At 29.5% G+C, this 25,874-nt stretch overlaps 2 protein-coding genes across 13 annotated transcripts in view; both read left to right on the top strand.

The window, feature by feature from the left end:
• The window catches only part of LOC105344449 (uncharacterized), a 60,042-nt gene extending 51,671 nt beyond the window's left edge, over positions 1-8,371 (top strand). Inside the window, exons 5-16 of one of the 6 annotated variants that reach the window (XR_010714539.1) lie at positions 371-421; positions 1,040-1,089; positions 2,250-2,346; positions 3,032-3,118; positions 3,484-3,587; positions 3,722-3,809; positions 4,463-4,560; positions 4,696-4,784; positions 5,179-5,276; positions 5,415-5,442; positions 6,646-6,794; positions 7,329-8,366. Coding sequence is in view for 1 of the 6 variants with exons in the window: in XM_066086900.1 (XP_065942972.1) it covers positions 7,329-7,513 (185 nt within the window). In the remaining 5 variants the exon portion in view is untranslated. Of the gene's footprint in view, positions 1-370; positions 1,090-2,249; positions 2,347-3,031; positions 3,119-3,483; positions 3,588-3,721; positions 3,810-4,462; positions 4,561-4,695; positions 4,785-4,830; positions 4,964-5,178; positions 5,277-5,414; positions 5,443-6,645; positions 6,795-7,328 lie in introns of those variants that run through there. The other 5 variants (XR_010714541.1, XR_010714540.1, XR_010714538.1 and 2 more) reach the window with 5 other exon arrangements.
• A 2,006-nt stretch (positions 8,372-10,377) lies between these two features.
• Positions 10,378-25,874, top strand: part of LOC105322773 (uncharacterized) — a 38,725-nt gene continuing 23,228 nt past the window's right edge. For 5 of the 7 annotated variants that reach the window (XM_066088344.1, XM_066088341.1, XM_066088343.1 and 2 more), the window contains exons 1-5: positions 14,226-14,311; positions 17,939-18,060; positions 18,984-19,224; positions 19,423-19,542; positions 24,256-24,331. In XM_066088344.1, coding sequence (XP_065944416.1) covers positions 18,028-18,060; positions 18,984-19,224; positions 19,423-19,542; positions 24,256-24,331 — 470 coding nt within the window. In that variant the 5' untranslated portion in view covers positions 14,226-14,311; positions 17,939-18,027. Of the gene's footprint in view, positions 10,517-14,225; positions 14,312-14,388; positions 14,527-17,938; positions 18,061-18,983; positions 19,225-19,422; positions 19,543-24,255; positions 24,332-25,874 lie in introns of those variants that run through there. The other 2 variants (XM_066088339.1, XM_066088340.1) reach the window with 2 other exon arrangements.

Genomic DNA, 25,874 nt, shown 5'->3' with positions numbered 1-25,874 from the left:
GTCAAATTAAATTTTATAAGTGTAATATTTTTACAAGTTCGTCATTTAATAATAAATGGGCTTTTCCAATTTCAAACTGTGAGTTTGTTGTCAATTATAATGTCACATCAAACAGAGCAACCTTTAGTGCGATTCATATTTTGGAACATGAGCATAAATAGAAATATCCTTTTCTGAATAACACTTATGGTTAGTAAATTTAAAATACTGTTGAGCGTATAGGGATACAAACTTTTTAATGAATGGTATTTTGAGTATGGCTCTTGAATATATCGCCAAAAAATAAAAATCTTTGTTGGAAATGGATTTGCATATTGTGATTAAAGGATATAATAAAGTAAGCTTTATTATCGCAACTTGTTATTTTCAGTACATATTCAACCGGATCAAGCAACGGTGGAAAACTTGCAACATTTCTCATGTAAATATTAATTGCTAATTGATATCAAGAGTTTACGTTTCTTTATCTTATTTAAGGGAATATAGATAGGTTTTTTCATGGTTTTTTTTAATGAAACGTATTTGAAATGGGATTATAGATATACGCTTCGAAAGTATATGAAATAATTTACATGCTACGTAAGAACTCTCCCACGCTATATAATATAGATAGAAATAAAACAAATTCCCCCGAAATTTATTTCTACAACTGAAAGAAAAATGATGTGCATTAGTTTTAAAAGCAAAGGACCTTAATTTTTGCAAAATTTTAACGTCAGGCAGACATAGACAAATTATGTTTTACGATAAACAAATGAGGTTTCACAACTAGATTTGAATTATTTTAGAAAAAAATCTAATCTTTGAAATTATATCATGTGCTGACAGAAAATTTTAAAAGTGAAATCTTGTCATCATTCAAAATAATAAGTTATTGCTTTCTTTCCTCTATTAAAATATTTAAAATGCAGATATGAGCTGACTCTTTAAATAGTTAGTTTGGTATTTTTTCTATGCAACAGAAAATAAAAAAACCCATTAAAAACAACCGTAAAACAGTATCTGTTGTTCTTTTATATGAATTTTCTCTTCATTTCAGGTATATCTGTCTGATTTTGCTGATACTGGTTGTACTGGGGATCATTTTATGTAAGTAAACTTTGTATTTTACCATAACAATTTTACAAACACGCCATAAGACAAATGATCCGCTTATATGGTGTTTAAACATTACTTTTATTATTAACCAATACATTAAAAAAAATAAAACATGAAAGTTAATTCTTCGTTGTTTATCATACAAAGAATATATGTTGTGATAAAAATACATCTATATTATTATAAAATATATACGATTAAAAATGATTTTTACACACTCCTACACTTGCTAAAAGCAGTGTCAAGTACAAAATCTTGTATCTTCACCTTATTTATAGTGAAACAGAGTGACCGTATTACGTAAAAGATCAATTTTGATTGATTTAATAAATAAAATATGTTGAAAGATCAAGTTATTATTCCCTAACTAGCTTGTGGTATAGAATTTAAAAAGATTCTTTAAATATCGCAAAAAATTAAAATGATAAGAATATGTTGGAAAAACTTTGAAGGAAACTAGGTAAAGCGTCTGTAGTTGAAGACGGAAAAGCCTAGTGATTTACCAAAACATGATTCATGATATAGATTTACTTGACAATGTATATAGAAAGAAATTATTAGATGTCTAAATAATGTAATATGTCAAGCTACTCAGCTAGTAAAACTGTAAACATTTCAAAAGATAAATTGACATGATTAAACTGTTTCTATTTATTTAATCAAACGTAGACAAGTGAAACCTGTCATAATCCAATCAACACTTTGCAATGTAAGTCCATTAACTGTTCTACAGACACTGAGCGTGAAAAAGATATCAATAGTCATTGTTTAAGTGAGTGGAGATCCCACAAACTGATGAATGTTTGAATCGACAATAACATTGTAGAAATTAATTATAATTTGTCTCTTTAGAAGTTCTAAGATTTGCATTGGCATAGTATATAATTTATAAAGGATTTTCTACCATGAGAAAAATCCCACTCAGCTTATAATAAGTTAAACTTTATTGATGCAATGATACACTCAAGTCAATCAAATCTAAATATAAAACATGGATGTACCTTAAACAGATCTTTCAACATAACAAACCGAACTCTTTATTTCCTATTTAAGAGAAAAAATATGAGAATCTTAAAAAATTGGTTAAAGATATGTTTGATTTTAATCATTCTGTTGTAAATAAAAACCATATTATATCATCAAATTCCTAGATTCATTGTTGTCTTCAAACGAGTTAACATCGGAGACAAAATTTAGTGGTCCTCTCAGCTGCAACACTTTTTATACACTAAGAGGGAAAATTCAAAGGTAAAGGAAATGTTTTGGGCTGTGAATTTAAGAAGGCCAAGTTAAGTTTTCATCGAGCATGTTTCTGCGCATTCTAGTATAATACAGTGTATTTATACTTCTTATGAGTTTTTTTCAATAAAATTTATAAAATTGAACACATTAAAATATAACAATAAAATATATTTAAATTGTTTAAGGAAAATTTAATTTTTTAAACAATTTTTTGGCTTTACGGTAGGTGAGCGTTGCCCTTGTGCTTTTATGCCGTTATGATAAAAAACAGACGGTAGAATTTACTATATATATTTCATATATAAGATAGAGAATGATAATACTTATCGGATATTACATTTTGAACAAAAAAGCTATTGTAGTATATTTTTAACTGCTTCAAAGTGAACAAAAATGTAGGTTTCCTATATTAAATGCACCTGTATCTTGAGATAGCCCCTAAAGGAACGGTCGATTTTTGTTAAAAATTCGCAAATTAATTAGAGTTAGTGTAAATGACATATATGGTTTAAGAATAAAGAGTTTTGCTTTGGTAGTTTTTCCTCAAAAAACCCAAATCGACCTCCTTATAAGCAATGTTTTTTAAATGCAAAGATTTTTTTTCAGATTTGCTAGTGTTGTTAATTGAAACTTTTCTTCGATATATTAACTAGAATTATATGTAAGAAAAGAGAATATCTGTACATTGTAGATTAGTTTCCTGGAGGAAAAACAAGAGATAATATGAAATACTTTGAAATTGCAACGACCAATGTTGTGGAAAATGATCAAGAAAATGGTATAGTTGGTTTTCTGCCTTAAAAATTTATGATCTGGTTTTGGTCTGCAAAAATTTTATATAAAGCACCAAAAGAACTACAGCCTTATAATTAAGGATATTTTTTTTTACCTTGATAAAAGTCCCTCTTATCTTATATAATTTTAACTCTACTGATACAAAGAAATACTTACGTACATAGGCCGATCGAATTTAAATATGAATGATATATATTAAACCGATCTTTTTCTGTATAACTAGTCATATGGTATCTTTCTTCTTTTCAAAACCTATAAGAGAATTTTTAAAAACTTGTTTTTATAATATGTTCGATTTCAATCACATCTTTTTTATATTAAAATCGTAAGATGTCATTACATTTCTAGACAAATTGTTGTACATGTATTCAAACGAGTCAACACCGGAGGTGAACCTTAGTGATTTTCCTCCGTTGCAACCCAGCTTAAACCTTAATTCGGAAAATATAAAGGTAAAGTGGTATTGTTTTAGGTTGTGAATTTAAAAGCAATATTTTTCAGATTTGTTAGTGTTGTTTATTAAATTCTGTCTTCGGTACATTTACTAGATTCATATTGAAGAAAATAGAATTTCTGTACATTGTAGATTAATTTCTGTGGAGGAAAAGCAAGAGATAGTATGAAATACTTTGAAATTTCAACGACCAATGTTGTGGAAAATGATCAAGAAAATGGTATAGTTGGTTTTCTGCGTTGAAAAATTAATGATCTCGGTTTTTTGCGAAATCTTAATATGAAGCACTATGAGAACTAAAACAACCTTTGTCCCATTCAAACAAAAATTGCAAATAAATAGATTGATTAATAAATAAAAAATAATAACCCACCAATTTATTTTACAATCTGCTAGTAAGTTCAAATGATCAGACAAATAATATCCATCCTTTTACAAAACTCTGAAACATTAAAAATGTTGATTTGCTGGAACCAAAGCTTACTCATACATTTTAATTCTTTGCCACGACTTATTATTTCCCCGTTATAAAAAAATTGATGTATTCGAAAACCAAGTATTAAAGCAAAAACAAAAAAAACAGATGATAATTGAAGGTTTAATTTGGTATAATAGATGATTACATGTATAAAACATTTTTATCTTGACAAAAGTCCTGCTAAGGTTTTAATAAGTTGATCAATACAAAGAAATACTTAAGTCGACCGAATTTAAATATGAAGCATGCGTATACCTTTTACCGATCTTTCTGTGTGTAACTAGCCGTATGCTATCTTTTTTGAAATTATAAAAACAAATAATTAGTTTCGAAATATGTTCGATTTCAATCATATTTGTTATAAATAAAACCCATAAGATATCATAACATTTTAGACACATTGTTGTCTTCAAACGTGTTAACATCGGAAGCGAATTCTGGTGACCCTTCTCTGCTGCAACACTGTTTATATTCTAAGTGGAAAAATTCAAAGGTAAAGTAACCTTTTCAATTGTTTATTTAAAGGCAATGCATGTTAATGCTAAAATACTGTTGTTAATTAGAACCAATATATAATGTGGAATTATATAAAAGATAAACGTTAATTAAAAGTCAATGTATATTGTAGATCATTTGTTGTGGAGGAAACGCAAGAGACCATTTGGAATATAATGAGTTAACGACGTGCAATTTTGTGAAAAGGGATAAAAAAAATGGGTATAGTTGGTTTGCTGCCAAGTAGCCTAATAATTTTTCATTTTAATCTTTTTTATATGATACACGAAGAGAACTAAAACAACATGACTCATTCCGAAAAAACCCCAACATAATATCATTCGACATTTGCTGTCAGAAAAATATCAATCCATTAAAAAGCTCTGAAACATTTAAAAAAGGTGATTTGCTGGATCACAATATTTACTTCATCAAGTAAAATGTTAATATCAAACATGCACATACCTTTCAGCAATGTTTTTCTGTGTAACCAGGCATGTTCAATTTTTCCTTTTTTAAAGAGATTATAAGCGAATCATTAAAAAACCATTATTTGCTATAAATATGCTCGATTTCAAATAAGTAATAAAACCATTAGATATCATTACATTTCTAGACCGGTTGTTGTCTTCAAATGTGTTAACATCGGAGGCGAAACTTGGTGATCCTCCTCTGTTGCAACTCAGCTTTTACTCTATGCATGAACATTTCAAGGTAAATGATATGTTTCAAAAGGTAGATTTAAACGCAATTTATTCTTTTATGCATTAAATGTTCCCGATTTGTTTGTCATGTAAATTGAAACCTCTCAATAATATATTATGCAGAGTTATATAAAAATGTATATTGTAGATCAATTCCTTCGGAGGAAACACAAGAGGTAATTTGGAATGGATTGTAATCTTTAGTGATCTAAAAATGGTAAAGTTGGTTTGCTGTCCACTAGTTTATTGATCTTTTCTTTGCAAAATGTTAACAGAATGCACACAGAGAACTAAGCAAGCATTGTTTCATTCAGATTAAAACAAGACTTTAATTAATAGTTGCTGCCAGTGAGTTCAAATGCTTCGAGATAATTCTGAGACATTAAAAAATTGGAATAAAAAGACACTTAATTTTAATAATGAAATTAAAGTAATTGACATGACCTGATCTTTCTTTTAGGATTAAAAAACAACAAGAAATACCCCCCAAATTTGCTGCATTAAAAAACGTTGAAGCAAATAGTTGCTTAATTTTTTGCTACAAAACTGACTCGCTAATTTTAATATACATTATTTCATTTTTAATGAAGATTTTGTGGAAATAAAGGTTTGTTACATGTATTTGAATCCAATGATATTCATCAATGATACGGATGATGCATGATTTCAATAATATTCTGAAAACACTGTTTTCTCGGTCGCAGTTTTTTTGGGTTTTTTTTTTATTTTATTAATAATAATAATATTAATTTTAAAGCTTGATTGAAATCATTACTATGGCATTCATTTACTGTGTAATTATTTTCAAATAACATACATCGGATTATTATGTTAATTTGCAAATGAAAGCGTGATAATTGACATAAACTACTGTTTTACTTAAAATAACTTAATCAATTATGTTTTTGAAAATATGATTTTGTTATTTATAGACAAATATAAGCAATACATTTTATTATATTCATTTTGCTAATGATTCAAACTTTAAAAATTGTTATCAGTAAAAACAACGTATCTTAGACTTTAGAAGTTGGTATCGTTCAATATATAATGCAATTATCTATTTATACATGTCAAAGAGGTTAAGGTAAACTTTTCAATGTTTTGGATAAAAAATAATTTACGAAAGCCAATATTTTTTTATATTCTTAAACCCTGAATAATATCATACGTAAATAAAGATACTCCACAGGTCTATCAAATAATATATTGGGTGTCGAGCCACCTAGTTGTGTTTATATTATTCTAGAAATAAGAGGAACCACGTGAAATTAATACCTGTGTATAATATAAATCAAATCAAGCTAATTAAGACAGATGAATAGTTGTGTCTATTTTTCCATGGTTAAGGTATCATTTATGTCTTTATTTCTGAACAGACATGATGATCATTGGATATGCCTGTATAACAAACACAGCTGTGACATTGAATGAGATGGTAGAAACGCCCATTGCAACTTTTAACTTTTCCAGGGTGTGGAATCGTTTGGTAGAAAAAGAGGGATCTATCGATGATAAAAAAAGAACGGTACTTTTATAACATTAATACATTTTATGCATCATATGAACTAAAAATAGTATAATAAGTTATATATTATTTAGTTCATACTTATTTCTAGGTAATATAATTGCCTTATTTTGGTTTAATTTTTACCTTCGATATTGGCCTATAAATAATGTAATTGTACTTGAAATGAATGATTTGCAATGTGTTATTTTAGACAAAATCTCCATCCTTGTTTCTTAATGACTTATGACAAACCCAGTGATTACTGTAAATTCCTAATTAAACGCGAGGAATTAATATCCGCGTAAAATCGCGAGAAGCCCGTCTCGCGAATTCTAAAATCTCGCTGTTAATTTTGGGACACATGTAAACTACATGAAACTTTGTTAAAATTTCGGCAATCGCGATTTTATGTACTCGCGATTTGATGGCAAATCGTTGAATCGCGGAATTAAGTACTCGCGTAAAATAAGGAATCTACAGTATGTTGTTATTGATAATCTGAATGTTTAAAATTCCTTATAGCATGAATAATGTAATTTTTATTATTTAAAGGAGACAGAAGTAAATCAAATTGCACATCCACGCATGTTACCAAACACCGCAATTTTGATATGATACTAATTATAATGATGGAGAACAATGATTGCAGAGGAAAAATCCCGAAGAGAAAGCTATGCAACAAGTGTGAAGAAAGGATGATTCACATTAAAAGAAAAGTGTCCTTGTACTGGCATTAGGGGAAAAGGATTTAACAGACCAGTTTGTTACTCGGATTTAAAAATATTGGAACTTTCTACATTCTTTATAACCAAGTCACGCGCTTTTTTGTTAAGATTAAGAGCAACGAACGTGAATGTAATAGCATAAAAGGTCATACCAATTTTAAAACATGCATTTAAAAATCATTTTCTTCAAGAAATATGAATTTTCTGTGTTTAACCGAAGAATTTTACTAATTTTGAAATATCCTCCAAATACTAACTAAAAAATTTCAAAAGAAATATAATGAGCAATAATCAAATAAGGTAAATACTTCATACTAGAAAGTTATTTAATTAATTTTACAATGATATTTAGTGAATCACAGAAACTCAAATTAGAAATAACTATCCAACAATTAAATAAAAATATTCCGTATGAAATACATGAATCTATAGTACATTTGTAGATAAACATGGAGGAACAATGTATAATTGACTCATATTTGAAGAATCTCTACCGTAAAAAAGACTGTCTACGTTTATATAAGGATAGATGATTGCAATATCAGCTGCATAGAGTAGATTGATAATTAGCTTGATTCGTTAAATTAACTTGTTTTGCTCTGAACTGTGTATATATTGACTTTATATGTAACTATATATGTGAATCACTGCAAATATAAATCTAATTTAACTGTCTCTATATTATTTTATTTTAAAAAAACATTTCATTTGTGTTATTAATTTTGTTTTTTCAAAACTACGAGTTCTGTTCAACATGTAAAGTGTATCGTAGGACAGCGTGATTTTTCTTTGAACGATTCAGTGGATGTTGATACTCCTGAATAACTTTATTCCATACCTTTCAAACAGAATATAGACAAGCGTTTAGCTCTACATTGTTTTAAGCTTATTTTTTTATTGAGTCAGTCGTTTATTACTGTTGTAAAAATGGTTGGGAAACGGGTGGAGCAAATTGACAAAATTAGAGATAATATCAAAGTTCATACAAAACTCAGTCATTTTTTACTGAATTGGGGAAAATTAAGAAGACTATAAAGGTATTTTATGAGACAGCTTATAAGTGGAGAAAGTAAATTCTGGCTCAGAGTCGAACAATGATGCAGCAAAATCTGGCCGACCTGTGAATGTCTCAAAAGCTAATTGAAAGTGATAACAGATACACAATTCGTAATGTTTCCAAAGCTGTTTGCATATTGCTTTTGCCTTTGAATTTCATTTGGAATTCATTTCATGAACTGTATTTTAAGTACAAAAACTTTCCGTCAGATGGACACAATATATATTGACAAATGACCAAAAACAGAGAAGAATACAAACTGCTAAGAAATTGTTAAAAATGATTCTAAAATTCAATCAAAGACAATTTGCAAATATTGTTACTGATGACGAAACATGGATTCACTATTTTAAACCAGTTATAAAAATTGGAAACAAAATATGGTTAACTTCACACGGTAGAAGGAAGGTAGTTACCAAGAGAACCATCAACACAAAATAGGTTCTTTATTGCTCGTTCTTTTTAAGTGACTGTATAGTCGTACAAATTCTGGTGCCAAAGGATGAAAGTATGGATATTACCGATATATAATACTAAAATGACCAAAACATATTATCATAAATAACGCCCAGTGTCTGGCTTTAGGCATGTTTGTCTACTTCATGATAATGCTTCATCACATACATCTGAGCTTGTGAAGCAATTTTGAAGTTGCAGAAGGTTCGTCTTGCCACACTTACCATACTCTCCATATCTAGCCCCATGGGACTTTTTCCCTTTCCAAAATTTAAAAAGTTCTTATCTGGTCGTCGTTAAGAGTTCCGAGCCATCAGTCAGTGCCTCGGAGGTCTACCTAAACCAGCGTACCGTGACGCATTTCAGAAATGGATTTAAAAATTCAGGTTTTCAATGTATAATAAAGGGATATTGAACAATTTTGAATCTTATTTAATCAGTTAAATATGTATTGCTAACAATGAAAGTGAAATGAACCAAATTCACATGATTGATAACATATTAGAAGCCGGTCATTTTGCATCTTAAACTTTTTTTTATTTGCGGTAAATGATTCATTTTAATACAGAAAACGTTTATGCATGCATTCACTAAGACATTTTTACGGATTTCAAGTTACTTTTTACAATATCTTAATAAAATATGCGTTGCCCATTGAAATTCAAGGAATATTTATTTGTACAGTAGTCAAAATTTGGAAATTCCTTTGATGGAGAATTTTATTAGATAACACCTTCAAAATGATATCATGGTTAAGAATATCGAACCATTATTAGGTCTAAAATATGGTCGTTATACATTGAATAACTTAATCTTATATATTTCAAACCGTGGACAACAATTTTAAGGGATGTATTATCACTTTACTATTTGAGTAGAACGCTTTTGGGATATCGTACTATACACATTACACATAAAACAACCCTTGTATAATGAAAATTATAATTTAGTGTACACTTACTTCGATTTTTGCTTTTTTTTCGAGAGAGAGAGAGATTGTGAAAGAGGTAACAAAAGAAGTACTGGGTGTGTAGTTGATGTAAATCAATGCTGTATCAGGATCATACTCTGAAATTGTTTTGCATTAAAACTGCATAGAAAACGAAGTTTAAGAATGGAGAAACATACAAAGGTACTATAGATAATAAAAACTGAAAAATATTGTAAGTAATGATTTCGGTTCTAAAGTCTACAAAGTCATAATCAAATAGCAAATTTACATAAAAATGTCATGCATGCACCAACGTTTGTTATATGATAAAAACGGAATATATCCAAGCCTGCACAAATAAGAGTCTATGAAGCAAGTTTTAAGTAGACTACTATCTTTTTAAACTTGTTAACCGATACGTTACGTACTTTTCATGTAATACTGGGTGTAACGAAAATGAAAAATAAATGTGTATATCAACTGCTAGGAAATATCATTCATGTCCTAAATATAGATCCTTTTGTTGTCATAAGTTGTCAGAGTACGACAAGGTAAAGTAAAGATATTGAAGGTAAGAGAATTTTATTAAATAAATACTTTTTTAAAATCATTAAGAATCCTTCATTAGATGTTAAATTCTATGTTTCTTTGCCATATTGTTTGCAGTATCGATAATAACTTCACGATAAATATGAAATATTATCAAACCATTTTTTTTTACTTTCGTTTTAAGTTAATTTCAATATATCTTTTAAACTCTTTAAAAATTCATAATAGTTTGGTACAATTTTCTCCCAAAAGCAAGATATTGTTTTCAAATCATCATGAATCTAATTCAGAATTTATGATACTGTTTTAAAAACATCATGGATCTAAAGCTAGTAAGTTAAAACAAAATGGCGATATGTTTAAAATGGTGGAAATGCCGAATGAAGGTCATGAATGTATTTTTTGTCAATCGAATTATCATCAATGCTATTTAATGTTTAACTCTGTACCGTCACTAATCTACAAAGAGAAACGTTTTAGCTATTTACAAACTATTTACAGGGATATCATGTCTCTCTTTTACAATATCTGTACAAGAACTGTAGTAACAGATTTGACCTATCTAATTTTAATCCACATTTATTACACATACAAACCGAAATTATATAAATTGTCCTAGGGACAACTAACGATTTTTAAGAAATGGCTTGGCTCCATACTAATTAATGAAAAACAAAACCTCTAAAAGTTAGAATGTAGTTCTTTCAATAAAATTGATCTAGATTGATATGAAAAACATATGAAAATGAATGTTTTAATCGGTCATGAATAAGAAAACAGCATGTGTGGAAAAATATCAAAATGTATTAAAGAACATGAGTGTTAGATGAGGTAATCAGGATATTCTTTGTACAAATTCGCTGTAGCATTTTTCTATCAGATAACAATTACAATCATCTATATTTGTCAACCGAAAAGAACAAAAACTTAGTAGGGCTAAACACTGTCCGCAGGGATTCTGTTTACTCAGGGCTTGGATCGTCAAATTCGGATTGTTTCTAAGTTTAATGTCATGAGTAACAGCAAAATAAGTTTTCATGGGTTATGATTATTGACCTACATGTCTCATTTGATATCGTTATCATTTAAAGAAATAAACCTGTAGCAAAACAGATGAAATTCGGACTAGATTTTTCTGATTCTGTTTTCCGCTTATGTATGTTTGGCAGCACTAAAATAATAAAAGTTAATGTAGCTGATAGTTAAAATAAATTTGCATATTTTTGTTTTTTTTTATTTATTGTATTCTTTCCCATAACAACAATTTTAATATATATTCAACTGCTTTAAATCCTTAAAGAACTCCATATCTAAAAACAAATTATCATTGACCTCATAAAATTGAATGCCACCAGAATAAGAGAATATCAGTAATTAGGACTGTAATTGTTTATATTGTTTTATTAATCATTTATTTTGGTTAAATAATTTCAAATATGAATTGAGTTTAGAAAGTTCATATACAAAGTTTGGACTGAAATACAGTTTTATAAATAGTTGCTCAAACTTAATATTTTATCTTATGTACAATATCTTTTAGCTTCTTTGTCCTTCATAAACAGCATTTCATTTTTAAAGAGTTTATTTATGTCCAATGCATATGTTTTCAGAATTAGGGAAAATATTAATCAAAGAGTAGGCCTACAAATTGTCAGAGATTTAAGTTTATTAAAAAAAAATGAAAGGCAACTAACTCAAAAAGTAGATCATTGACCTTGTCATTTGAGAGTGAAAAACCAACTACAATCAGAGCTCTATATCAAACAATAAATGACTTTTCATTATCATCAATAAGATTTTTTTGCATTCTGAGTAAACATCATCCTTAAATATTATCCAAAGTAAAATTTCTGTTTACAATTGGTGTTTGCAAAAGAAGGGTTAGTACCCATTAATGCGTTGTTTAAGATAATTCTGGGATGAATGAATGTCTAAATGATTTCTTTTAGAAACTTAAAGTAGTTTTCATCCTGTCCTGATGCACAATTATGCAGCTACAGTACAACATAAACAAAAATATTACTGAAAGACCGAATCAAACGATCTATATCGTCCTAACTGATATAAGAAAAATTTCAATGTATTTGAAATAATACTTAGCACTTTTAAAATTAAAAACCAAATTAAAAGCAGTCACATATAAACACATTTCAAACAGGTTTTAATTTTATGTAGAGTATTGGTCTTAATGTATCAGGTAGTTATTGATTTTCAACGCAAACAACTTGGAAGGCAAAACAAATTTCTCTCGTGATGTTTTTTCAATTAAGTATCAGGCTAAACATAATTGAAAAACTTTAAAACTGATTTCAGAAATAAAGAAATAACATCTTGTGTCTAAATTGAAGAGGAGCAAAAATTTCGAATTCAAACACTACCCCAGGCAACTGTTACATGATATAACAACATCTACATTGAATGTTCTTTGTTAGTTCTCGGGGTTTGATCTTTGACAAAAAAAGTCGATTTAATATTGATATACACAACTGAAACGGATGGGTACATGCAATTCGCAGCGATTTAACAAAATTAAAAATGACGGGAATATATATCTATTTTGAGACGATTTTTTAAAAAATTGATAATGGTTTTCTAATAACTTAATTATATATAAAATGACAATCTATGACTTCATTTCAATAGAAAAACATTTACTTAATTTTTGTAGCTTTACTTAACAACTTAGGTTTCAAAGTGAATTCAACATTTTGACTTAAATGTAAAGAGACCAAAAGACAAAAAATTTTCAGAAAAATATGAATCACATTAAATACCAGTTTTTTACGGCATTCATGTACATATACATGCATTGAAAATTTCATTCAAATCGAAATTTACAAGTTTGCAGACCAATGTATATTTGACATTAAGGATTATGTTTACTCAAGGGGCGAAAAAATTCCACTAATAGGAACGCAAAACTACTTATTTTACATTGTAGCCCTACTATTGTAATGACATTTTTCAGAATAAAATAACTAGGTCAATGATCTACATTTTATGCTAGTGACCTCTGAATGTGAGAATTTCATCAAAATTGTCCATCCATACCAATGTCTTCTTTATTTTAAAATCTTTAATATTTTCTCTATTAATTTTCAAAATTCTACCCATTTTTGATCGAGTATTTAAGAACACTAAACTAACAGGAGCTCCAAATCATTGATTGCTTAAAACTATACTTATTGTCTGCATTTTGTTGACATTTTCATTAGATAAAGTCAATGATCAAGTTTTCGTGAGGTTCTATTTTCCATCGCGTGCAAGTGAATGATATATAATTAAACACGAGAAAATATAACCATAAACTATGTAAAATGACACGAAAACACGTAGAAACCTAACAATTGCAATTTCGTTGCTATGGACAGTTTAGTAAGAGAGAGAGAAAAAAGTAGTCTGAATGTCCTGTGTTACACTTGTTGTAACATATTTTCCTCAAATAAATAAAACATGGATACCAATATCGATATTTGTTTACAACAGTGTTCTTTTTGTTTTTAATATCTTTTGACTACAAGTTTTGAACTTTGTAAAACTATATTTAGACTAAACAGGTTTCTATAGAAAGCAAATTTGTATTGATGGATATATTATCAAAGGTAATGTTTCCTTGAGAAAAAGATTACGTAAGAATAAAGGTAAAAATTCTATTGATTGTAACCTAATAACCTGTGGATCAAGATGTTACTCTAATTGTATAATAGCTGATTATGAAGAAAAGGGACACAAATGAATTGTAAAATATGACAGAAATATGCCTCCGTAGATTTTATGCTTAAGTAAACAGTTTATTCGAGAGGTTTTGTTGTAGAAGGTAGGAATAGTCCTTTTGTAATGTATAGTATTCAATCATTGTATTTTTTCATGAAAAGAATATGTTGAAATTAAGATAAGATCAACAAAATTAAAAAGAAGAAGAAAAAATGGGTAGTTTTTTTTAAAAGTTCCATCATATATCTACTTTCGTTTTGAAATTCTTGAAAATAGTGAAAACTTTTACTTGAATTTTGGACTTAAGCACTTATCAAGGTAAATATTTGGACACTCTCGGTAGAATAGAAGGAAAATCTTATGATTTGAATTTTTTCACTAGGTCTGTACACGTATGTTGAAATACAATGTAAAAGATATGTATAACCAGGAAATTAATAACAATCGCCATATTGATTGTCTAATATATAAAAACACAAAAGAATTATCTATTAAGGTATTTTAATGTATAATGAATGGATATTGAGCGATTTTAGATTATTTTAACGTCGTTAAATACGTGTTTCTAGATAACGATGAAAGTGAAATGAACCAAATTCACATTACTGATTACATGTAAGAAGCCTGATAATTGTTTTTGATGAATTATCTGCTCTTGGTGAAAGCAAGAAAAATATAATTTTGTCAAAATGTCTGCGGTAAATGATTTATTTCATATTTTGATAGAGAGTTGATGCATGTTAATATATGAATTTCTTATTACTTTTATAATATTTTAATAACACAGGTGCTGTCATAAACTTTAATGTTTTGAAGTGCAATTAATTGAACAATAAACAACATTTTGCAAATTTCTTTGGTTGGGTATTGTTATTTGATAATACTGTCAAATGCTATCATGACTAAGAATATCGGACCATTCATTCATTTGTTACAAAATACCTACATATGCCTCTATTACTGGCACTGTTCAGGCCGCAAATTCAATTAGATAAAATCCATTTTTACAGAATAAATCAAAACAGGCACAGCCTATACATAACGTGCGCTCAACCTTTTATTTAATCAGATCATTATGCATAATTGAAATTAATATTTAATGAAATAATTTTGCTTCATTAAAAATACTGGCAGCAAATGCCAATCGGTCTGAAACTGTTTTTTAGGTGCAAAAAGGTGAAATTAAATGCGCCATAACTCAGTTGATTGAATACTAACCCTTTTTTCTTTGTATTTTTTAAAGTATGTTTTGTCTACATATTTCAATGATATACTTCTAAAACAATTCTTGATACAACAACTTTGAGTAGTAATGATGCCAATTTATCTCTTGTATCCCACACAAATGATCTTTATCAAAGCCCGCAGCTGATTATCATGTTATCATGTCTTGGTTCTGTAATCAAGTAAGTTTTCATTGCTTTTTCTCAAACCCATCAGTTATGAAAACTATCATAACATTATCCCCCGTCTGACAAGTTACTTATAGAGGGAGACGAATTAAAAACTATAAGCCCTAAACTCTTTTCTTTTTTAGGTCACCTGAATAAACTCAGGTGACCTATTGCTATCCGTTTTCGTCCGTCGTCGTGCGTCGTGTGTTAACAATTTTACATTTTTTAACCTCTTCTTAAAAACTACAAGGCTAATTGTTATCATTTTTGGTGTGAGGCATCTCTATGGTAAGAGGAATCTAGATTGTGAAATTCATGGCTCTACCACCCCCAGGACGCCACAGTTGGGACCAAATATGCAAAAAAAGCCAAAAATCTTCTTCTCGACTCCCACTCATGTGAGGAAAAACTGGTTGCATGGTTATGATGTCCATGAAGCCCTCTACTAAATTTGTGAAATTCCTGACCCATGTGTCAGGGGTTCAGACTATAGGGTGGGGCCAATATGGCCAAACAGTTAAAATGAATTAAGTCTTAGAAAATCTTCTTCTCTTCTCCCATATATATTTATTAAAAACTAAATGTCTGGTCATATAGTAAAAATATATTAAATCTTAAAAAATCTTTTTTTACTCCCAAACATAAGCGCAAAAACTGAATACATAGTTATGATGTCCACTAACTCTTCTACATGAATGTGAAATTCATGGCCCCTGGGTCAGGGGTTCAGGACATTGAGGGGGGGAATATTGCAATATAGTGTTAATGCATATAATGTTTAAAAAGTTTCTTCTCTATTCTCGCACATCTGTATAAAAATGACTTTATAATTATGTTTACCAAGAAATCCTCAACTAAAATTTTTATATATATTGGTTTTGACTCTAGGGCAGGGCTAAAATGGATGTATAGGTGTTTAAAATGCATAAAATGTTTAATAATTATCTTCTTTACTCCCACACACCTGAAAGGAAAACTGAATTCATAATTTTTTTAAGACCGGATCCTAAAGTTTTTCGCCAAAATTATAGGTTTCGTAGTTTTTGTGAAAGATTTCAGGCGGGGAGGGGGTCGTAATTACAAAGGACTATGTGCAGTATTATGCATTTTTCGCCCCCAATCTTTGAGTTTTTTGAAGCTTAAGAGCATTAAAAATAAGGTGGCAAATAGTTGAAATCATATTGAAAATAAGTTTGGTTATCACCATAGTGACGAAAAAATCATCATGACAAATCTTTAAATTGCATTTGTCCTAATATGGTTTTGCCTATAATTTATAAACTCTAACCATTAATGATACAGGTGCATATACGTCCTGTCTGTCTGTCTGTCTGTCTGGATAGATAAATGCATTCAAAATTTTAAACAATACTATTTCATACATAACTGAATCATTAACGATTAAAGTTCCTCTGCTGCAATAAAAATTATATCATTAAAGGTCAACACTGTACTTATTTTATGTTTTCCCCTTATGTTCCCCTTATATCATTAGTGGGTGTGAATTTTGAGCTTTAATAATAAAACTTTGAAATTTTATCATTAGCGGACGGCTAAGTAGTTCGTTGCGTTCATGATACAATTATATTATTAATTTTCAAGATTTTGACATATAATGTAATTTTATATCTTCAGTGGATACTGTATCATAAGAGGTTGCCACAAAGCCCTGGGTCTAGATGAAGTATGAAATGCCTTGTATTTGAGCCAAAGCCGAATTATAGCTAAAATTTTTAAAAATGGGGAAAACATAGTACTGTCATTTGAGGAGAATTCTATGCTGGGATGGTTTTCTTCCGGTGGGAAAGTCTATGCGGGGGTAAAGTCTATCCTTTAACACTCTCATTATTTTCGTTATTGCTACTACACGTTCAAGGCTAGGCTTCAGTCTTTCACGAGTCAAATAATATGTCCTTTACTTTTTTTGATTTTTTTTTTTTTGCTGGCTAATTTTGCAACCTTACGTTAAAAAATAGATATGTATTTCGAACTTTTAATATATGTAAATGTAGCCCATTGAGTTTAAAATAGTGTAGAATATACTCCAACCAATTTTATACCTTTAATTGACAACGGTTTCAACCTGATAACTCAGTAAAAAAGTGGACTAGGAGTACTAATAAGTACATTGAAAAAACTCATTCAAATAGTTCATTCAAATAGTCAATGATTTTTAGTATTGATTAAATAAATTTTCAGTTAACAATAGTGAAAACTCAATGTTGATAAACCTTTAGTTGAATGTTTCATATTCATCAAATTATATATCATTGTAAAATTGTACATTGGATATAAAAAAAGCTTCTGAAAATTACATTATGTCATGACAATTGCAGGTTAAATTGGCGAATGCATTGAAGATTATCACAAGTTTACCCAGCATTTGATTTCCAACCATGTAGAATTATGTGTCACGCTTACGACAATGGATAAAAGAACCATAGTGTATCTTGTGCAGGTATGACAATTACAAAGGAACTGTACGCTTATGTTTAAAATGAGATAGAATGCAGAGAGACACTTAGTGTATAGTGCAGACGAGTTCTGGCGTCTTTTTGCTTGTCATAATCAACAGATAACTAATCACAGATAAGGCTTTAAATTTATCATTGAATACATATATACATTGATAATGAAAAATAAAAATAAAATACTGGAAGAAAGAATACAAACCTCGACATCTAATTCTGTAAACAGATAAAAAGTTTAAACCTCTTTAAGTAATAAACACAACATAACTGAACAACTTCAGAACTTTTCAGTCCACTGAATCAGTTGTATGGGTTTGAAAAAGACTCTAAATACGCTTTTACAAACTTTTTCATGAACTTTCTTTAATTTGCTCCTTGCAGCAGAAGTTAAAACATACTCTCAGTTTTTCCAGCTTTTATATCAATGGAATAATCTAACTGAAAAGGAATTTGGTAATAAATAATTATTTAAAAAGTTTATTTAGTTTTTTTGGTAAAAGTAAAATGGTTTGATAGGTTTGAATCATGCTAATTAAAGGACGTCATAATATGGAAATGTCCTACACCAAATATGTATGTAAAGCATACAAAATGATGAAACTATTCTTATCAATCAAATGTACAAAAGTTAAAAGAATTACATTTTAATTTCTATAATAATATAATATAGAAAAATGGAAAGTAAAAAAAATTAAAACAAATATTTGTACAATCACATAAGGTGCAAGGTTTTATTTTAACTTCATTACAATGCATTAAACCAAAATGTTTCCAATAAATCGTATAGTTTTCCTCAATAAGATCAAGGACGTTTTTATTCAAAAACATCATGTTATGAAATAAGTGATAATCAAGAATGCTATTAATTACAAATCAAACATTTTTTTCTATTTTTAACATTGAATTTTAGCTGGTTCTTTTGTATGGCCATGGAGCACATCAAACACATGAACGTTTACCTAAGTATGTGTTCATAGTGAAGTCCTGCCCACACCCAAACAATATTATCGATTGGGAAAAAGCATCTTACAGACTAAACTGTCTACACCCTCCGACGTCAACTGATACGGGGAATGCGTATCATTGTTTGCCTACCAGTTTTTCAAACGAGACTGTAGAGTTTTGTGGCGAAGGGATATTCGTTCCTCCAGGTTCTCTCTCTCTCTCTCTCTATCTCTCTCTCTCTCATATATATATATATATATATATATATATATATATATATATATATATATATATATATATATATATATATATATATATATATATATATATATAGGTTTTACACTTATATTACCTATTTGTCGTGATTTATTAATTTGAATTTAAGTTATTCGATTGTATTTTAGGACATTGCCCTATCTACAATTACACAGACAAAGCAGACGACAAACCTGGTCTCTACAACTGTTATGCATTTACATCTGGATGTCCAACAGAGAGGTTTTCTTCAAAAGATGTTCGTAAATGTAAGTTGTAACATGTCCTAAAAATAAAAAGTAAAACGTAACTTGTTTAATCAATCTGATTCAAATTAGCTGTTCTTGAACGCTACCGCACTTTAGTAATATAACATTTTATAACAACACTTGCGGTTCTTATATACTGTCGAGAGAAATAGCAATAATAACAAAATGCCCAGGTCATGAAATACATTCCAAGTCCTTTCCAGTGGAGATTTTAGATGTCTGTAGAAAAGAAACTCACATACAATGCCCTTGCTGCATAATTATACTTTTTTCTGGGAGTTACCGCTATCAAAAATCTGAATCAATTCGCTTAGAGGACACGTCCGTGCGGCCTTTTGCTAAAACAATTAAATTGTGGCGCGGCTGGTAAAACTCTGCCAGCAAAATTTGTCTACTTCACGCATCTTTTATGTGGCCACTTCGTCAAAAAAAGTAATGCGATTTTATTAAGTCACTAGAATAACATGAACCAGGCGCTTGCGTGTAATTTCACATTACCCAGATTATCGACAATTATTAACAATATTAAAAAGCAGATCTTAATCCATATACACTTTTTGAAAAACACATTTATCATGAATAATTACATTTTGTAGTTTATAATGGGTAGATATCAAGTTAATCTGAAAAGTTTATGTATCATATATAACTATAGGTATACGTATATCAGTCTCAATACAGATCTATTAATCAGATATATTTGTTTAGGTAGCCCAGACAGCTTCTCGAAGATAGGGGTAAATATCTCCGTTTGGTGCAACAATAAGGAGTTGAATAGGCCTTAAATTAGAATGAACCACCGTTTGTAGTGTATATTAAAAACATTCTGTAAAAAAACAAAAACAAAAATCAATGCACGTGTAATTCCCAAACGAAAAATTTGTTTTAGCATTATATATATATTAATATGATAAAAATGTTAATTTATTACAGAAATATGTCGTTCTTGCGAATAATCAATGAAGATTGAATTAAAAACCCTTCAAAGTTTTAGCCGGGTTTATTGCGTAAGCAACGGCTAGTTTACATCTGATATATTTAGAAACACATGGCAATCTTGTTGTTTGTAACATTTTTAACATTTCTGCTGAATTTGGTTTTGTCCTAATATTTTTTACGTTGGTCCTTTGATCTGATAACTAACTGTAGTCGACGGGGAATTGAGGAATACAAGTTCTGTATGTTCATTTAAGGAACTGATAGACAGGCATGCTGAAGTACTGCTTTCAGATCAACTGTGTCAATGTTCATCATTTGTCTTTTTAGTTGATTTTTTAAAAGCAACCATATATTATCGATAATATTAATATCAGGAGACTGACCAGGCCAAGTGAGAGTTGAAATGTTGTTATTTTCTTTCAAGTCTATAGTCATCCTTCAGGCATGAGGTGGTGCATTGTCATCCTGTAACATGTGTGACTTATTTGTGAAAAATCTGGCTATGACTGGCCCAGGTTCTCATTTAATATGTTTAAGTATTTCTCACTTTCCAACGTTTCATCTATGAAAGTCAATCACCCCTAACCATGATAGGTAATTCAACCCAAAACCATCACTTTTAAATCCCTGCCAGGTGACGTTTTAAATGACCCTTTTTGTCTCCAGACTTTTACAAACCTACAATCAAAAACTGTTTCTGCCATTTCATCACTAAATATGATCTTACTCCAATTTTCATCTACTGTCGATGTTAACCTACTCCTGGTCCACGAAATACGGCAGAATCTATTTATTTGTCGAACACCCAATAATATTTGGCGATAGCTCCTTTTCTCAGGTCTTATTTCTGAATGGATCGCTGGATTGTCCTTTGTGACACACATACATGGTTAAATGTGTTAAATTAATTATAGTAATAGCTACCAGTGTTGATGTACAATTCCCTTCCAATGACTCGACTGAGAATCCGGCAACTTTAATCGTCAATATTTTTAGGTCATTCTTATCGGGGGCGATTTTCAATAGTGTCGCTTTCATGATACGGCTTTAAAAATCTACAGATAGTAACTGGACTTATTTTCAACTTTGAGATATTTCAAATAGCTCCAAAATAATTGTTTTGCCCCATCTGTCGTTTGGTATCCATTGTACACTTATACCTCTAAACACTGAAGAACTGGAACAGTCGTACCCAAAACCATTTTTATGCATGAAAACAACAACATTTAATTCTGTGTATGTATCGATTTTGACCCAATTTGAAATATAAAAAGTTCCCCTTACATTATATAGTTTTCTCTCAAGTGTTAACAGATCTTGTATTTGCTCATAGAAACCATTTATATGATAAAATTCGCTAGTAAATTTTTTTGGCAAAAGATAACTCCTCAAAAATACATTGAAATATTATTATTCATAACTTTTTAAAAAAAATAAGTGCTATAGTGATCATTTTTTTTTTAGCTTTGTACAATTTTTCAACGTTATTTCCCGGGCTTAGTTATGGCTGATGCAATGCAAAATCCCCGTAGACTCTATTTATTTTTATATAAATATCAAGACTCCTTGTTGATGTAGCTGGTCGAAAGGATCTTATCTTTCAATGATATCCGCCCCATTTTCTCAAATTGTGACCATTTTAACTGGTGTTATGTAAATTTTATGTCATGAAATTGTTGCTATTATTTCCATCAATTTCCTTCAGGAATATTTTACACTCAAAGTTTTCATAACGAGCTTATAAAGCATGAAGATTTTAATAGGTGCATGGTCACGATTTTGGTCAAAAATTATTTTTCCGATTTTATGTTTAACAATGCTTCAGTAAGGCATTCTTAATAAGCAGCTAAAATTTGAGTGTCATTTGTTAAGTCATAACCAAGTTACAGAGCTTACAATTCTTTGCTATGTACATGTAAATAAAGCTTTTGTTAACATTTTGAACACTGAAGAGAAAATTCCAGTTTTAGATCTAAAATAAATGTATTAAACGTTAGGAACTGTTTATTTATGCTTAAAATGAATAAGAAGGTAGATATATCAGGGTGAAAAAGATTTTTTACTGGTATATTGAACATATGTAAACAAATACAGGGCACGAGCCTTGTTATAATGACAAAGAATTGCTCTGTATATAGCCTATAACTTTACATTTTGGGTAATCATTACAAATGCATCCCTAAGCATTGCAAATAATAAAAACAGAAAATAAAGTTTGACCAAAATCGTGACCATGCCCCTTCAAGATTACTCATGTCATTTATCAAAGTAAAAAAGACGTTAAGCAAAACTTAGGTTTTCATTTCCCCCCCCCCCCCCCCCCCCCAGCTCAACAAAGAATTCACGAATTCAATTTTGTGCAAAGTTCATTTCTAAAATATCCTCAGCATCAAACGGTCACTGGTGATATTCCGCCGACTGTAAGAATTAATATACAGATGTTCTACCTGAATTTACTTTACAGTAATTCGCAAATCCTTTTATCCGTTATGATAGCAAACCGTCGCATTGCGCGTCCGTTGTTTACTTGCCTTGACTGACTGTCTATTATGACGTCACCTTGTTTTGGAGTCGCGAAGAGTTATTTACGTCATCGTTTACGAATCAACAAATCAGAGGCGATTATTTGAAATAGAGGGAATGTTCTCTAGATATTATTCCTAGCCGGTCAATATCAAAAAAATATTGACCGGTCAATATTTTTCGGACGAGCTAATATTACAGTTATTGACTATTTGTCTATATAGAGTTATATAGTGAGAATATACTACTGAATATAACAAATATATATATATACTGAGTATTGATAGGAGTGGTGGAGATCGTGGTCATTTTCAGGGTATATTTTTTCTCCTTTAGACGAAGAGCTCTGCGTAAAGATAAAATGATAAGATTTTAAAGCCAATATATTGGGATATTTCTTAATTAAATAATAGTTTATGGTCACATATATCATGTTTAAAGTTTAAGGCAGATCTGATAAATAATTGTTTTACTATCTAGCAGCCTTAACCTGGAAAATTATGTTACGCTATACCTTCTGACATAAACAACATTTTATTTTATAAAGGATATTTGTACCTCACACTAAGAATAATCACTAGTTGTACAGTGTAGATGTATAATATCAACAACGTCATACTGCTTCTATTCACGCCACGATTCAGGTCAAGATCTAGTAAATGAAAGGTGCCTACAGGTTTATGAAATTCAAGATATAAATTCTTTCAATGATGCTACATAACACTATCTTTGTTTCATAGGGTGTACTGGGGCTTAAATTTTTTGTAAACACAATGAAAAATCATGTTTTAAACAACCATTTACTTTGAAATATGAAGGATAAAAGTATATAATAAATCTCGGAGTTTTGTTCCTTTTTTTACTAATAAAATATATCTAAATACCTACATTCTATCTAAAAAACGGCATTTAACAAGCCCTGACCTCCTCTTTAAAATGATGTGAAATTGAATACGGGTACCGGGATTACTTTACCAGTGATTGAATATAGAATGTCAAAATATTGTTTTATTTTCTACATAATTCCTTTAAAGCCGTAAAATACGGGAAAAGATTAATCAAATCAATTATGACATCATAATGGTTCTAGCACCAAAAAGACACTCTGGGATAATTTACTAGATCTTGACCTTAATACCAGGGATCAAATCAGCAATGTGATATTCTTTCTGTTTCGTGTTAGACGTATAGGAAACATACGTCTTTGAGTGCCCAAAATGGTATTAACCTAATCTGATTTATATATTTCAGTTCCATCATGTTTGAATATAAACCGTGAACATGGATGTTATGAAGAAGAGAGCAGCTGTCCAAAAACATCCGTAACGTAAGTAAAATATATAAAACCTAACATAAGATGCTGGTATAAGTGACTAGCTGCATTTACATACTTAGATTTATATTTGTTAATGTGTATTTTTTGGTGAATATAGGTATACTAATGAAAACAAATTAAAGTGTTGAAATAACATTTTACTTTAAATAAAAAAAAAGAAAACAAAAGAAAAAAAATTATTGTGGAGATCTAGAATGGAACCAGTTAGTAGTATTTGATAAACCTCATTAAACAAGTAATAATCTGGTTACACTAATTCAAAAATTTATAATTCTATATGTATCTTTAGATTTATCATATTTATTCCATAGCATATATGTTGAAAACACCTGCATTTCAAAGTTTACAATATCTAAACCAGGATATATTGTGCATATTTGTAGTTGTTTCACGTACGTTCCATTAAATGACATTATAGTATAGTTAACTAGAAACTGTATCTTTACCAAAATTTGACTATTAGAAATGATTCATTTAATATTTACACTACATTTGCAATAATCAAATGACGTAATATCAATGTATTTTTTTCTATAAAAGTTATATCTTCGCTGAAGCAAAGTTAGGACTGCATTTTCCTTTGACTGAAATGATTTGAAACATTCACATGTAAACGAGTCCGAATATTCATAGAAGAAGAAAATAATGTTAGATAGTTGTTTTCCCCATTATTTTGAGAAAACGAAATTAGTGTGTGACGTTTTTGTGAATAATGGTGGCAAAGTCTGACGTAAAGTAATTCAGGCAAAACTGTCATATTTCTAATTTAATAGAAGCATTGGAGTAACACAACTTGAATCTTAGTATTTTGAAGGGTTTATGAAATGATGATTAACATTTACATTTAAAAAAAAAAAAACCAAAATAACTATTCTCAAAAATGTATCGCCCTTGAAATTATCATTTAAGTTTATCGGAAAAAAATATTTTTATAAGATACAATATATTAATATTGTATGTCTTCTTGGATGTTTCTCTTATAAATATTTTGTTAAGAAGTTGGAAGTACCTTTCTGTGAAAAGTTTTGAAGTGCAAAAAAGTTTATTTAATTCACAATATACAATCTCCTGAATGTGTGTTGTATGTGGATCACAATAATATTCAAGACGTATTTGATGTAGTGCATTTATATAACAATTAAAATTGTTTAAATCAACTCAGCTATACATTGACTACCGGAAACTTTCGTGTATATATATGAAACTTCGATGTTACTTATGCCTTTTTGTAGTTTTGCTGTTTAAAATAATTAGGAATGGAATTGTTTTCATATATGTTGGACAGAGGCTATGCGTATTAGTTTATTTTAATTTTTTTTAAACCATCACCGTGACAATTACTGTATAGAATGGAAGCTGTTATCATATTGATTGTATTACATTTATATGCGCATTAATGTACAACTAAGAAACAAAATAATAGCAGCATTCAATTACATTTGCCTACAGTGAGTAACAAATGAATTTTCACAATTTGCGCACGTATTTGGAAACATAGTTCATAGCTGTTGTCTCCTTATCATTAGTAATTTGA

This window comes from Magallana gigas, chromosome 6 (assembly GCF_963853765.1).
Source record: "Magallana gigas chromosome 6, xbMagGiga1.1, whole genome shotgun sequence".
Lineage (NCBI taxonomy): Eukaryota > Metazoa > Mollusca > Bivalvia > Ostreida > Ostreidae > Magallana > Magallana gigas.
The sequence above is the reverse complement of the archived record's forward strand: the minus strand, read 5'-3'. Positions and strand labels throughout refer to the sequence as shown.